Raw genomic sequence first — 13,593 nt, forward strand, 5'->3', positions numbered from 1 at the left:
GGGATCGAACCTGGGACCTCAGTGCCGTGAGGCAGCAGGGCTAACCCACTGCGCCACCGTGCTGCCCTATAGGTCCTGATCTGACGTCTGTCATGCTCCTGTTAAGGACATTTCCATTGAATCCCTGCAGTACAGAAGGAAGCCATTCAGCCCGAGGCTGCACTGACGCTCTGAAAGAGCACGCTACCTAGATTCACTTCCCTGCACTATCCCCATAACCCCATAATCCTACCTAACTTGCACTTCATTGGCAGGGCCGGCCCAAGGTACCGGCAACTTGGGCAGTCGCCCCGGGGCGCCATGTGTTAGGGGGCGCCAGAGACTCGGGTCCCGCGCATGCGCAGTTGGGCCGGTGCCAACCAGCGCATGCGCAGTGGCCGCCCTCCCCAGAGCGGCCCCCTCCGCCCCCCCCTCCACCTGCCCCTCCGCCCTCCGCCTCCCCCCCCTCTGGCCGCCCCACGCCCCCCCCCCCCCCCCTCCGGCCCCCCACCGTCCGCCCCCCCGGCCCCCCCTCGGCCCCCCCCGCCTCGGCCCCCCCCGCCTCGGCCCCCCCTCGACCCCCCCCGCCTCGGCCCCCCCTCGGCCCCCCCCGCCCCGGCCCCCCCCGCCTCGGCCCCGCCCCGGCCCCCCCGCCCCGGCCCCCCCGCCTTGGCCCAGCCCCACCCCCCCGCCTCGGCCCCGCCCCCCCCCGGCCTCGCCCCCCCTCCCCCAGCCTCGACCCCCCCCGCCTCGGCCCCGCCCCCCCGACTTGGCCCCGCCCCCCCACCTCAGCCCCGCCCCCCGCCCCCCGCCCCCCCCAAAGGGCGCTGAAGTTCAGCTTGCCGGGGGCGCCAGCAACCCTAGGGCCGGCGCTGTTCATTGGGCACACAAAAGGACAATTTAGCATGGACAATCCCATTTAATCTGCACATCTTTGGACACTAAGGGACAATTAATTGATCATGGGCAATTAATCTGCTGCACATCTTTGGATGGTGAGTGGAAACTGGAGCATCCGGAGGAAACCCATGGAGACACGGGGAGAGCGTGCAGACTCCGCACAGTCACCCGAGGCCGGACTTGAACCTGGGTCCCTGGCGCCATGAGGCAGCAGTGCTAACCACTGTGCCACCGAAAGGTTCTTAGCTCCACAATTCATCAGAAATAATCAAACAAAAATGAACCAACCCATCATGGTAAGCACAAACTTACCACAAAAACAGTACCTGCCTCCTCTGATACTAACTCAACTGGACCTCGGTTATTAGAACACGGGTAAAAGCTGGAGCATTTAAAACGTACCTCAAACACAGTGAAAACCCAGTCTTTGGGGAGATTCTTTGATTCCATATAATTCTCATTAATATAGTCATTCAAATGCTCCATGGACCAGACAGTGTCCTCCTTCATCTCACTGTACAGAGGATTCTTTTTCTGTACAAACTGTGGATAAGATAGAGGAAAATGTGAAATTAATGGAATAGAACTCCAAGTGGACACTTCTGACCAACAGCGACTTTTCTGGAGCATCACGGACAGTCAGCAATTCAGAAGAATGAGGGTCATTGAGCTTGAACTTGCTGCCTGTCACAAGTGGCTGGCGGTGGGGAACAGTACAGATCATAGGGCAGATTATAGTAGAGTGAGAAGTGGATGGAGAGTTGGAACACACATGGAAACCTGTGGGGAGAAGAGAGCACATGGGAAGCGATCACAGGAGAGAGTTCAAGGGGTAGAGATGACAGGGGGAGAGAAATCATGGGGGAGAAATCATGTTGGAGTGATCATGGGGAGGGAAATTACAGGGAGAGAGATTACAGGGAGAGAACCACAGAGCTAGAAATCGGAGAGGAGAAGTCAGGGTGGGGAGAGGGAAGGGGGTGGGGGAAAAGGTCAGGAGGGAGAGGTCAGGGGACAGGAAGAGGTCAGAGGGGGTGATGTCAAGAGGGGAAGAGATCAGAGGGAGTGGTCGCAATAGGGAAGGTTATTGGGTGAGTTCACGGGGAGAAGTCACGAGACAGAATTTCGGGGAAAAGACGGCAGGGGAGGAATCACAGCCAGGACAGATTATGGTGGTTATGGATAGTAGGCAGGGGGAGTTCAGATTATGAGGAGGGAGGCATTTGGTGGCAACTCAGCTGAAAGGCCGGAGAGGATGTATTCTTGGCCGACAAACATTGCCAGAAGGTCACTTACTGCTGAATCTGGCAGTTCCCATTTCTCTCTCACTGGAGAGTTTCCTGCACCATACTGGAAGTGCTGACCAAACATGAGGAAGTACAGAACCTGATTTATTTACTGTAATTACTGGCCTGTCTCAACAGAATGGGTTACTCAGCAGCACCCAAAACCCTCAGTTGAACTGGAAGGTATTTGCACAAGGCTGAATCATTTCTTATGTTTAACAATTTAATCCTCCCACCATATTCCATCTGTCTCGGCAATGGTGGGGTTAAAAATTCACCCCATTGTGTTTTTAAGAAATAAAATGCTTTGATTAAACACTCCTTGTTTATTAGTTCTAAAAATATTGGACAGGGGCTAAAAGGTTGTTTGGCTGGCAGTCCAGGGACATTGGCCAATGAAGAATCTATTTGTTTGGCAATTGGCTGCGGAAGGTGGTACAGTGCGAGGATAGAAATGCTCGGTGACCAATTGTGGGAATGTGGAAGCCGGGCGATTGGGGACAGGAAGTCCATAGAATTCCCACAGTGCAGAAGGAGGCCATTCAGCCCAATGAGTCTGCAGCAACCCTCCGAAAGCACACCCTATCTAGGCCCACTCCCCCAACCTATCCTTTTTTACGTACACTGTAAAGGAGCTGCACGTTTGTCACTGACCCGGAGCAGGTGAAAATTGGGCCATTCAGCAGATTCCCGAGGGTTTCAGTGCAGGGCAACAACATTGATGCAAAGGGAACCAGCTCCCCCTTTTTTTACAGCACTGACTGCCATGAAGAAGTCTAAATAAATGTCCAGACACTTTGAGAAGCCAGGGAGAAGGTCAGTGGAGAGGAATGGAGATAGGTGTTCAGTCAGTCAGTGGTGGGGTTGGGGGGAGGGTGATGGTCAGTGGATGGGTGGGTAGTTGAAGGGTGGGGGTTCGTCGAGTGCGTGGAAGGGAAAGGGGTATGATTGGGAGGGTCATCGAGGAGGCATGGTTGGGAGGGTAGCTGAGAGGCTGCAGGGCGGGTTTAGTCCCCGGTTCTGTTTCTGGGGTACCTCACTGGTTTGGCCCCCTCCTCGCAGATTGGAAGCTGTGGGCGGCCAATGATGCTTTACAACTTAAGAGTCTTAACTGGCTAAACTGTGAAGAGATTCACCAAGAATTAATGCACAGTTTAAACAAACGCGCCCATGATCAGGATCAGTACAGTCGATGTAAAACACCACTCAGCAGTGTGAGTTGGAAAGTTTTAGTTAGAGGTTTCCGTTAGTGTTCCAGCTCCACATCCACAGACCAGTCCACCGCTTGACAGACATTTAAGTTGCCTTGACCCCACTCTTTGCAACTCCCTCACTAAATCACCATGTGGCAGACACCATGGGCGAGATTCTCCCATCGGGAGACGAAGTGCCGACGCCGGAGTGAAAACCGGAGTGTTTCACTCCGGCATCGGAGGCTGCTCCTCGCCCCCTATTCTCCCACCCCCAGGGGGCTAGGGGCGGCGCCCCGTCATTTACGCGTGCCGGACCTTGGTGCCGCTTAAAAGCGGCGCCGCGTAAATTACATGGCCGGCGCCGCGTAAACGATTTGGTCATCCACCTCACTATCTCTTTACGTTTCTTGGTGTCAAATAGTTTTGTTTTGATAACACTCCTGCAAAGCACCTTAGGATGTTTGATAAAGATACTATATAAATGCAAGTTGCTGTTAATGATGCACTCTTGTTGCATTCTGTCCTCAGTGACTTGCAATTTTGCTCCAACAACGCCTACTCTTCACATCAAGCTGAGAGGTGTCAATGCCGGGGAACTAAACAATGATGTACTCTTTAAAATATCCAGTGACTGTGAGGTCAGATTCAAAGTAAAGTTCCCTCAATTCTGCCTAAACATGCCTGAGTCCTCTGTCTTCAGAGATTCACATTCTGACAGCTGTGATATAGGAATATTCATGTAGATGCAGGCTTATCATTCACAGTTCTAAAAATTGTGAAAAGGTAGTGATCTTCACCAGTACAATACGAAAAGATCAATTGACAACTGAACAAATGTTTAGGTGCACACCTTTGGAAAAGATTGTCAACAGCTGCCGAGGTGGGTTTTAGCCCACCCACCCCCTCGGGTTGCTGGGTAATTAACACAATGCTAATGAACACCAACCTGAAATTCAGCTGGGGGGCCTGGTCACACCTGAGCAGATATAATCCCCTGTGCGCTCCCCAACTACACGAACAAACAAGCAACAACAAACTCCTCGGATTTCTTTCCATTGGGTCGTTGTTTGCAATATTGCAAAACAAGTGGCAGCAAGTCGGCAACCCATCTTACACCCTGATGTTTATTCCCATTATTCCTGCGCAGCGATCTCGAACGCACTGTCTGAAAGGGCGGTGGAAGCAGATTCAACAGCAAGGTTCAAAGTGAAGTTTGTTTGAGGCATGTTTGAGATGACGTGCAGGTCTTTGGGGAGAAAGAGCAGGAGAGTGGAAATAATTGGATGGTTCATTCAAAGAAGGCTCTCAAAGCGTTTCTTTGTCTCCTTCTGTGTTACAGAATCTACCCCTTGCTGATAGGGTGGGAGACGCTCGTCCAAAACACAAGCGATTTATCAGTCAATGGATATGAAAATAGGAACAGAAACCCCCAATTGTATTTAAATTAATAACAGAACCCATGTTAGAAATTGGATTTTTTTTCAAAAAAAATAGATTTTAATTTTGGCGCCTTCCCTTTAAGACCATCATGGGACATGAGGAGTTTCAAAGTCTAACTCGCAAAAAAAAAATCAATAACTAAATTGTAAGTGAGGTGTGCTCCCATCGTTTTCCTTGGTTGTAGGTTTAACATGGAGTCCAGCACAAGTTTCACACATTTGTAAGTGATTTCAATGAGTGAGAAATATTGAAAAAAGAATGCCAGAGTCACGGAAAAGTGACAAATCCAGCAAGTGTGGGATGTAAGAGAGACCTTTCTATTCAAACTGGAGCAGTTCCTCATGAGGGGCGATGGCTGGAGCTCATAAAATGTGACACTTTTCAAATCTTCAAAAAAGAAAAGCAGCTGTTGTCAAATTTTGGAAGAGGCCAGGGAAAGGCCACACCTTTAACAATCCCATCCAGAGGATTAGTCTAGTTTCTGGAATTGTAACCTTTTGTTTTGTTGAATCTAGGAGTTAGAAAAACAACAACTTGCATTTATAATAGAGCCTTTGGAAGAGTAAAATGACTCAAGGTGATTCAGAGCAGTATAATCAAACAAGATTTGAGGCAAGACACGTTGAGGAGATGTTAGGGCAGTAACTGAAAGCTTGGTCAAAAGGATAAACCTTAATGAGCACCTTGGAGTGGAAAGGAGATAGAGAGGTGGAGGAAATGGAAGAAATTCTAGAGCTCAGGCAGTTGAAGGCATGACGAGCTTGAATTGGAGGAGTACAGATATTGGAAAGGATGCAAGGATGGAGGAAGTCAAAGAGATAGGAAATGGTGAGGCCATGGAGGGATTTGACTGTATAAATGTGCAAATGTATTACATAAGAACATAAGAACATAAGAACTAGGAGCAGGAGTAGGCCATCTGGCCCCTCGAGCCTGCTCCGCCATTCAATTAGATCATGGCTGATCTTTTGTGGACTCAGCTCCACTTTCCGGCCCGAACACCATAACCCTTAATCCCTTTATTCTTCAAAAAACTATCTATCTTTACCTTAAAAACATGTAATGAAGGAGCCTCAACTGCTTCACTGGGCAAGGAATTCCATAGATTCACAACCCTTTGGGTGAAGAAGTTCCTCCTAAACTCAGTCCTAAATCTACTTCCCCTTATTACGGGCAGGATCTACCGGCTGCTTTGTGCTGGAAAAGCAGCGTGACGAAATGCAACAGGTAGATGCCAGGAAATCCCACTTCCAGGATCTACCTGGCTCGCCACGCTGCGTGAGATCTAACTCGATCTCGTGAGACGTCGCGATGTGAATCCCGCCCATTGGCGGCAGGATTGCTTTCTGGCAAATCTGCATATTTGAGTGAGGCAGCTAATGTCACTCTGATATGCGTTCCTGAGATCTAACCAAGGCTGTGATCTAACCCCCCCTCACCGTAGAGACCCCGGGCGAGAACGGTTCAGTGCTGGTCTCCACAAAAGGGGACCAGACCGAACGGCACTCGTGGGGGTCTCCCGGGGGATTGGAGGACCCCAGATGCATGCCCTCTGGGTAGAGTAGTACCATGGCACTGCTGATGCCACCCAGGCACCCTGGCCCTGCCAGCCTGGCATGCTGGCAGTGCCATCGGGGTGCCAGACTGGCACTGCCAAGGTGCCAAGCTGGCATTTTTTGAGCAGTGCAGTGCCATGTAGAGCCTGGGCACCTCCTTTTAGTGAGTTCGGGCTGGGGGGACGGGCGGTTTGGGACTCCTTTGGGATACAATTTAAAAATGGCGTACCGATCTGTCGCTGCACCTGAGGAGTTCTGGCGAGTGGAACTCAGTGCAAAAAACAGGGCCAGGTGGGGCCTCGTGGGGAAGTTCCTTACTGAGGCCCCAATCTACGCGGATGGACATTTCTTGGCTCTCCAAGCGCCGGGAAACACCTGGCTAATCTCGCGCCACAGGACTCTGTCCCCATTTGGATAGATCGCGCCCCATATCACTGTCAGATTATTCACTATTTCATGGTTAGTTCAAAACTATCACATGATGATTAATACTTCAATTCAAGTCTAATATGATGCTTTCAAAGAGTGAAGGTAGTAACTTGTAGACACATAAAATAGTCCAGTACTTAAAAGCAATTATGGAACACGGTTTGGTATTCCCTCTCTCCACTGTGGGAATGTGAGTTCCCATTGCCCAAATGCCTCACTAGGATCGACAGACTGATGGAACCATCAATTCAGCGAACACGTGTAGTTGGATCTGAACAGAGGCTTTAATAATACACTTACAATAGAGCCAGCCTATTCGTCGTTGAACTTCAGGTGTTACTGGCAGGCTGGCTCTAAGGCACTGATCTTTATACATCGGTCCCAGGGGGAGGAGTCCTGGGCGGAGCCAAGGGAGGAGCCCAGTACAAACTCTTGCGTACTCCCAGAGCGACTCCCCCTGGTGGACGGATAGTGCAACTCCACTTACAATGGGTAGATAACGAACATATGTACATGGAGTGATATTGGCAACTATATATAGTGTGAATCATATTCACCACACAGACCATGGGGGCAATTCTGCCCCCCACCCCCCCCCCCCCCCCATGCCGGGTGGGAGAATCGCGGGGGGCAAGACCCACCATGCCGCCCTGGCACCCGCACGTGATTCTCCCACCCCCCCCCCCAAAACGGCGCACCGAGATTTACGGCTGGCCGCTCGGAGAATCACCGCTCGACGTTTGTAACAGGCGAGCGGTGATTCTCTGGCCCGGACGGGCCAAGCGGCCTGCCCAATACGACGTGTTCATGCCAGCGCCAACCACACCTGGTCGCTGCCGGCATGAACAGCGCGCGAACGCTGCGGGGGCGGCCTGTGGGGGGGGAAGGGAGGATCAAGCACCGGGGGGGTGCTCAAAAGGGGTCTGGCCCGTGATCGGTGCTCATCGATCGGCAGGGCCGGCGTCTCTGAAGGACGCACTCCTTTCCTCCGCCGCCCCGCAAGATCACTCCATGCGCAGGTGACGTCATTAACACGGCGCCGGCCGCGTAGTTTACGCGGCGCTGCTTTTACGCGGCGCCAAGGCCCGGCGCGCGTAAATGATGCCGTGCCGCTCCTAGCCCCCTGGGGGTGGGACAATAGGGGGCGAGGAGCGGCCTCCAACGCCGGAGTGAAACACTCCAGTTTTCACTCCGGCGTCGGCACTTAGTCTCGCGTTGGGAGAATCCCGCCCCATGAATTAAAACAGCTTCACTTCTGCTGAACAGGGATGCTTTGCAAAGCAGTCTTGAGTCAAGGTTGAGGGGCTGAATGGCAGAGAAAATCATTCACTCATGACTTCAGAGTCTGAGACATGTTTTTTGGTCACCGTTTATTGTAATTAAGTGATTGAACTGGACCATACAACCATGGCAACAGAGTCTGTGGGTAAGATTGAGAGCTTGAATGTACTTTCCTGGCTCCATGCTGTATATCTGAAATCTGCACAATGTGTCTTTTAATGGTTTAATGTTAGTATGCATGGAATGTAGAGACCAAAAGTTGGAATTGGTGCCAGAGTTTTAGGTAGACCACTGTTTGCTGTCGTCAAACTGGAATTGTGAATTGCGATTTCTTACAATGAATAGTGAACTCAATAATAAAAAAGGGACGATCCTTTAAAACAGATGAGGAGGACTTTCTTCAGCCAGAGGGTGGTGAATCTGTGGAACCCTTTGCCGCAGAAGGCTGTGGAGGCCAAATCACTGAGTGTCTTTAAGCCAGAGATAGATAGGTTCTTGATTAACAAGGGGATCGGGGGGGAAGGATGGAGAATGGGGATGAGAAAAATATCAGCCATGATTGAATGGCAGAGCAGACTCGATGGGCTGAGTGGCCTAATTCTGCTCCTTTTTCTTGTGGTCTTATGTCATCATATTGATACCATGTGGTGCGATCTTTCTGAGTATTCATGTGGCATTGTGTAACACAAGCTTATTAAAACCAAGGACTTGGGTTGTTATATATGATATTTGTGTATAAAATAACAAAAGAAAGTGGAACAGGAAAGCAGTCTAACACCCACCACTTACAAAAACCTCAGAGAAACGAGTGGTGGGAGGGGGGGGGGGGGGGGGGGGGGGTCCCTGTCGGAGGTTTGGGTAGTTGGGATTCACTCGTGAGTGATCTAAGGTATGGAAACTCGTAATTTAGGGTAGGAAGATTTTATAAAGACCCAAAAATATTTAAGAATCTACTTTACATCTACACTTTATTTACAATAGTCTAAAAGTTAACTCATAACTTCTAACAGTTAGAAAGGAAATGAAAAAGGATATTTTCCATTCGTGCAACTTACCTGATTGGTCAGGTGACTTGTCAGATCATCCGAATATGGATCGTATTTGTTACACGCCAGTTTGACATAACCGTGCCGAAAGAAGATCATGTGAGGTGATGTACAGGCAATCAGGAGGTAGGAACGGACATCAAACTTCCGACCTTCCAGAAGTAAAGGTTTGTGTAGATATCTGTGTAGGTAAAAGCGTAAGCATTTCAGCCATGTTTTAAGATAGGTTTGTGAGGTACCACACAGATATTTTATTTCTAGCATTTTCCTTTGAGCTAATGCTAGACTTTTCCTCTCTCCACTTACAAATATACAAATTCAGTGCAGGGGTCAACCAATCAGCCCCTCAAATCTGCTCTGCCATTCAATAAAGTGTTGGCTGACCTGATTGTGGCCTCAACACCCACACAGACATGGGGAGAAGGTACAAACTCCACCCAGACCGTCATCCAAGGCCGGAATTGAACTCCTACCCCCTTATACCCTTTGGCTCCCTTGTTACTCAAGAATCTCGCTACCCCGGCCTTAAAAATAGTCAATGATCTTGTCTCCACTGCCCTCCAGGGAAGCGAGTTCCACAAAGGCCCATTGAGATAAATCATTCTTCTCTTAAATGGCAAGGTGCCTGCATAAAACCAATCTTCAAAGATTTTCTTTCTAAGTTTTTTCTTTCTGGTTTTCATGCACACATAAATGTGTCTGAGAACTCCAAGTAAAATATGGAACAATTTAACCATCTGCTGATTCTCCAGGGGAAGTATTTCCACTATTTGTTGTATAATGACATTGTAAATATGCTCTCTGTGTTTGCTGTATCATTGTATGTAAGGAAGTCTTATTGAACTTGTCAAGATGAAATGTCATTTTTTTATTTAGAGTACCCAATTATTTTTTTCCAATTCAGGGGCAATTTGCACATCTTTGGGTTGTGGGGGTGAGACCCACGCAAACATGGAGAGAACGTGCTAACTCCACACGGACAGTGACCCGGGGCCGGGATCGAACCCAGATTCTCAGTGCCGTGAGGCAGCAGTGCTAACCACTGCGCCACCGTGTCGCCCTTCGATGAAATGTCTTTATAAAACAGTGTCAGTTAGAGAATTGTACTCGAGTCACTTTATGGCATGGCGGCACAGTGGTTAGCACTGCTGCCTCACAGCACCAGGGTCCCGGGTTCAATTCCGGCCTTGGGTGACTGTCTGGGTGGAGTTTGTACGTTCTCCCCGTGTCTGCGTGGGTGTCCTCTGGGTGCTCCGATTTCCTCCCACAGTCCAAAGATGTGAAGGTTAGGAGGATTGGCCAACCTAAAGTGTCCAAAAGGTTAGGTGGGGCTACTGGGTTACAGGGGTGGGGGGTGGGGGAGGTCTAGGTAGGGTGCTTTTTCGAAGGGGTTGGTGCAGACCCAATGGGCCAAATGGCCTCCTTCTGCACTGCAGGGATTCTATGGTAAGGTGGATGCCAAGATCTTGGACAAGGTGCAGAAGAAATTCCTAAGAGTATTCGGGATAAAAGCCTTCTATTACTGGTAAAACTTGAATTCTTCACCTTTAGAACAAAGAAAGTTAAGAGAAGATCTAATAGGGGTGTTTATGAATGGTTATGAGTCAGTAACCAGAAAACACAAATTTTAGGTGATTTGGGGATAAGAAACAGAGGCAACGCGAGGAAACGTTTTAAATATACAATGAGTTGTTGTGACCTGAAAGGCTGTGGAAGCAGATTCAACAGCAACTTTCAGAACTGAATTGGGGAAATATTTGATGGGAAAAAATGTACAGGACAGTGGAGAAAGAGCAGGGAAGGGGATGATTTGGATAACTATCAAAGAGCTAGTATGGGAAGGTTGGGCCAAATGACCACCTTCTGTGTTGTAACATTATATGATTCTATGGTTCTATGTCACTGCCGGAAATTAGAACAAATGGCGACTTTTTCAGAACCAATATCCACCTGGGGTACTTCAGGCCTGATACAGTAAAAAAGAAGACTCTCCTTTACATAGGGCTTAATTTCACAACCAGGGGGCTTCAAAGTGCTTTGCAACCAAAGAAGTATTTTTGGAGCGTCGTGACGGTTGTAATGTAGGAAACACGCCAGTCGTTAGTGACGTTAGCTCGAGGAATAAATATTGACGAGGGCATTGGGTCAAATACCCCTACTGTTCTTCAAATAACCTTTTATTATCCTCGAGAGAGAGAGAGAGAGAGAGAGAGAGAGCAGATGGGACCTTGCTTTAACATCTTATCTGAAAGAAGGCTCTTTTGACAGTGCAGCACTCCCTTACCGTGCAGCACTGCACGGTAGACTCAACCTCAATGTTTTGGGCTTCAGTCTCTGGAGTGGGACTTGAACCTTCTGACTCAGAAACGAGCTACACCCATTGATCTACAGCTGATATTTCTACCGATAGCGGACAATCTTGAAGTGTCATATCCAAAGTAACAGAAGAGTGATACTATTTCAATAGTTGCTTTCCTTCGATACTATTTATGATTCCCTTTACATCCAATCTAGGCACATAACCTGCAGTTTGGTTTATTTTGCCATTGCTCTTCTTTACCGTTGCACTATTCTGTTGATGGGTAAACCATAATAATAAATCTTGCTGGAAGAATTCCACTCCACACTTTCCAGTTTCGCGCGGAAGTCCAGGCAGTCTTCTTGGCACTTCAAGAGAAAGATTCCTTTGCCCAGGTTTGATCCGGCGGGTTTCGAAATCCAAATTGGTCCATCTGCCCGGAGAGAAAGATAGGAAACAGAACATCAGCGGGAAAAGATGTAATCCTTCCCAATAGTCAGCGAACAGTTGAACAGGTCATCAGCCCCTGCTGAGTTCATCTCTTTCCACAGAATACTGAATAGGAGGATCAATCTGCATTGTCCAATGATACCTAGATTAGCAGTAGCTGTTACACAGTAGATTGTAACGCAGCAGATTGTAATGCAGCAGCAAGTTGTATTAGAGAGAAGCATTTTGAGATACAGGGAGTACCCAAGTGAAATGCAATGATCATATAAAATAAATAATCTTTATTGTCACAAGTAGGCTTACATTAACACTGCGATCAAGTTACTGTGAAAAGCCCCTAGTCACCACATTCCGGCGCCTGTTCGGGTACACAGAGGGAGAATTCAGAATTCTCAGCTGGTACGGGAATTGAACCCGCGCTGCTGGCCTTGTTCTGCATCATTGAGGCAGATAAGGTGCTTCTACAATTGGAATGGGATTAATCAAGGATCGAGCAGCGCAGGACTCCACAAAACAGCCAGACATGTAGAGCAATGCAGGGCATGATGGCAGTAGCACAGGGAGAGAGGAGGAGTTGCCACATGAAATAGAGACAGTAAGAAGTCTTACAACACCAGGTGAAAGTCAAACAGGTTTGTTTGGAATCACTACCTTTTGGGGCACAGCCCCTTCATCAGGGGAATCATTTGATGAAGGAGCAGTGCTCCCAAAGCTAGTGATTCCAAACAAATCTGTTGGACTTTAACCTGGTGTTGTGAGACTTCTTCCTTTGCCCACCCCAGTCCAACACCGGCATCTCCACTTCATAAAATAGAGAAACCTTGGGTGGGCCTTAATTCTGGACAATCATTGCACAGGTTTCGTGTCAGTTTGCACCACTTCACACAGACATTGCTAAAGTTAATAAAAAATGCGCCTTCAAAGGATTAGCCAGCACAAATCAAGAAGAACCCAAGAAAACAGGAGGTGAAATGACAACAAGCGATTATTGGATTCTTTGAAGAAGTAACTAAAGTAGTAGACCAGGGAAAGTCAATGAATATAATTTACATGGAAGTCCAGAAGACATTCAATAATATTTTACATGAGAGATTGTCAGCTAAAATGATGGCTCATTAGAATTAAAGGTAAATCATTGACTGATTAGGAGATTACTTTGATATTAAAAGACATGCGGATAGCGGATATGTATTGGAAGGAAGTGACCAGTGATGTCCCTCAAGGATCTGTGCTATGGCCTTAACTATTTTTATCCATGACTTAGATAAAACAATAGCCAACCATATGTCCAAGTTTGCCTATGATGGAAAGATTGGTGATATAGGAAGTAATACTGATAGGATCATGAAACTTTGATAGAATAAACTGAGTGGCTAAAACAGGATGCAATTTGGACCAAGAGGGGAGAGATCCTCACTCTAGAGGTGCAAAGAGATTCAGGGGCCTATGTGCACAGTTCATTAAAATATAATAATCGGTAATCGGGTAACAAAAAATAATCAGAAAAGCGAATAGAATATCGGTCTTTATAACTAGAGAGCTCGACTATATAAGGGAGGAATTTTTGCTATGGCAATGCAAAACCCTGGTTAAACCACATCCGGAGAACCATGTATAGTTCTGGGCAGCACACACTTTAGAAAGACTATGGCCGGGATTCTCCCCGACCCTGAAGGTGAAGTCTCCGCACCTTTAGGGGCCAAGCCCTCACATTGAGGGGCTAGAACCGCGCCG

The 13,593-nt window shown here is 48.3% G+C and overlaps 1 protein-coding gene and 1 long non-coding RNA gene across 5 annotated transcripts in view; one reads left to right on the forward strand and one right to left on the reverse strand.

Moving 5' to 3' along the window:
• Window positions 1-13,593, forward strand: part of LOC119950678 — a 35,752-nt gene that overhangs the window by 15,558 nt on the left and 6,601 nt on the right. The gene's annotated exons all lie outside the window — the stretch shown is intronic.
• LOC119950675 (protein polyglycylase TTLL10-like) overlaps window positions 1-13,593 on the reverse strand; it is a 58,905-nt gene that overhangs the window by 12,797 nt on the left and 32,515 nt on the right. For all 4 annotated transcript variants that reach the window (XM_038773309.1, XM_038773311.1, XM_038773312.1 and 1 more), the window contains 3 exons: window positions 11,671-11,842; window positions 9,120-9,291; window positions 1,282-1,422 (listed from right to left, as the gene is read on the reverse strand). In XM_038773309.1, the coding sequence (XP_038629237.1) occupies window positions 1,282-1,422; window positions 9,120-9,291; window positions 11,671-11,842 (485 nt within the window). The remainder of the gene's footprint in view (window positions 1-1,281; window positions 1,423-9,119; window positions 9,292-11,670; window positions 11,843-13,593) is intronic.

This window comes from Scyliorhinus canicula, chromosome 16 (genome assembly GCF_902713615.1).
Source record: "Scyliorhinus canicula chromosome 16, sScyCan1.1, whole genome shotgun sequence".
Lineage (NCBI taxonomy): Eukaryota > Metazoa > Chordata > Chondrichthyes > Carcharhiniformes > Scyliorhinidae > Scyliorhinus > Scyliorhinus canicula.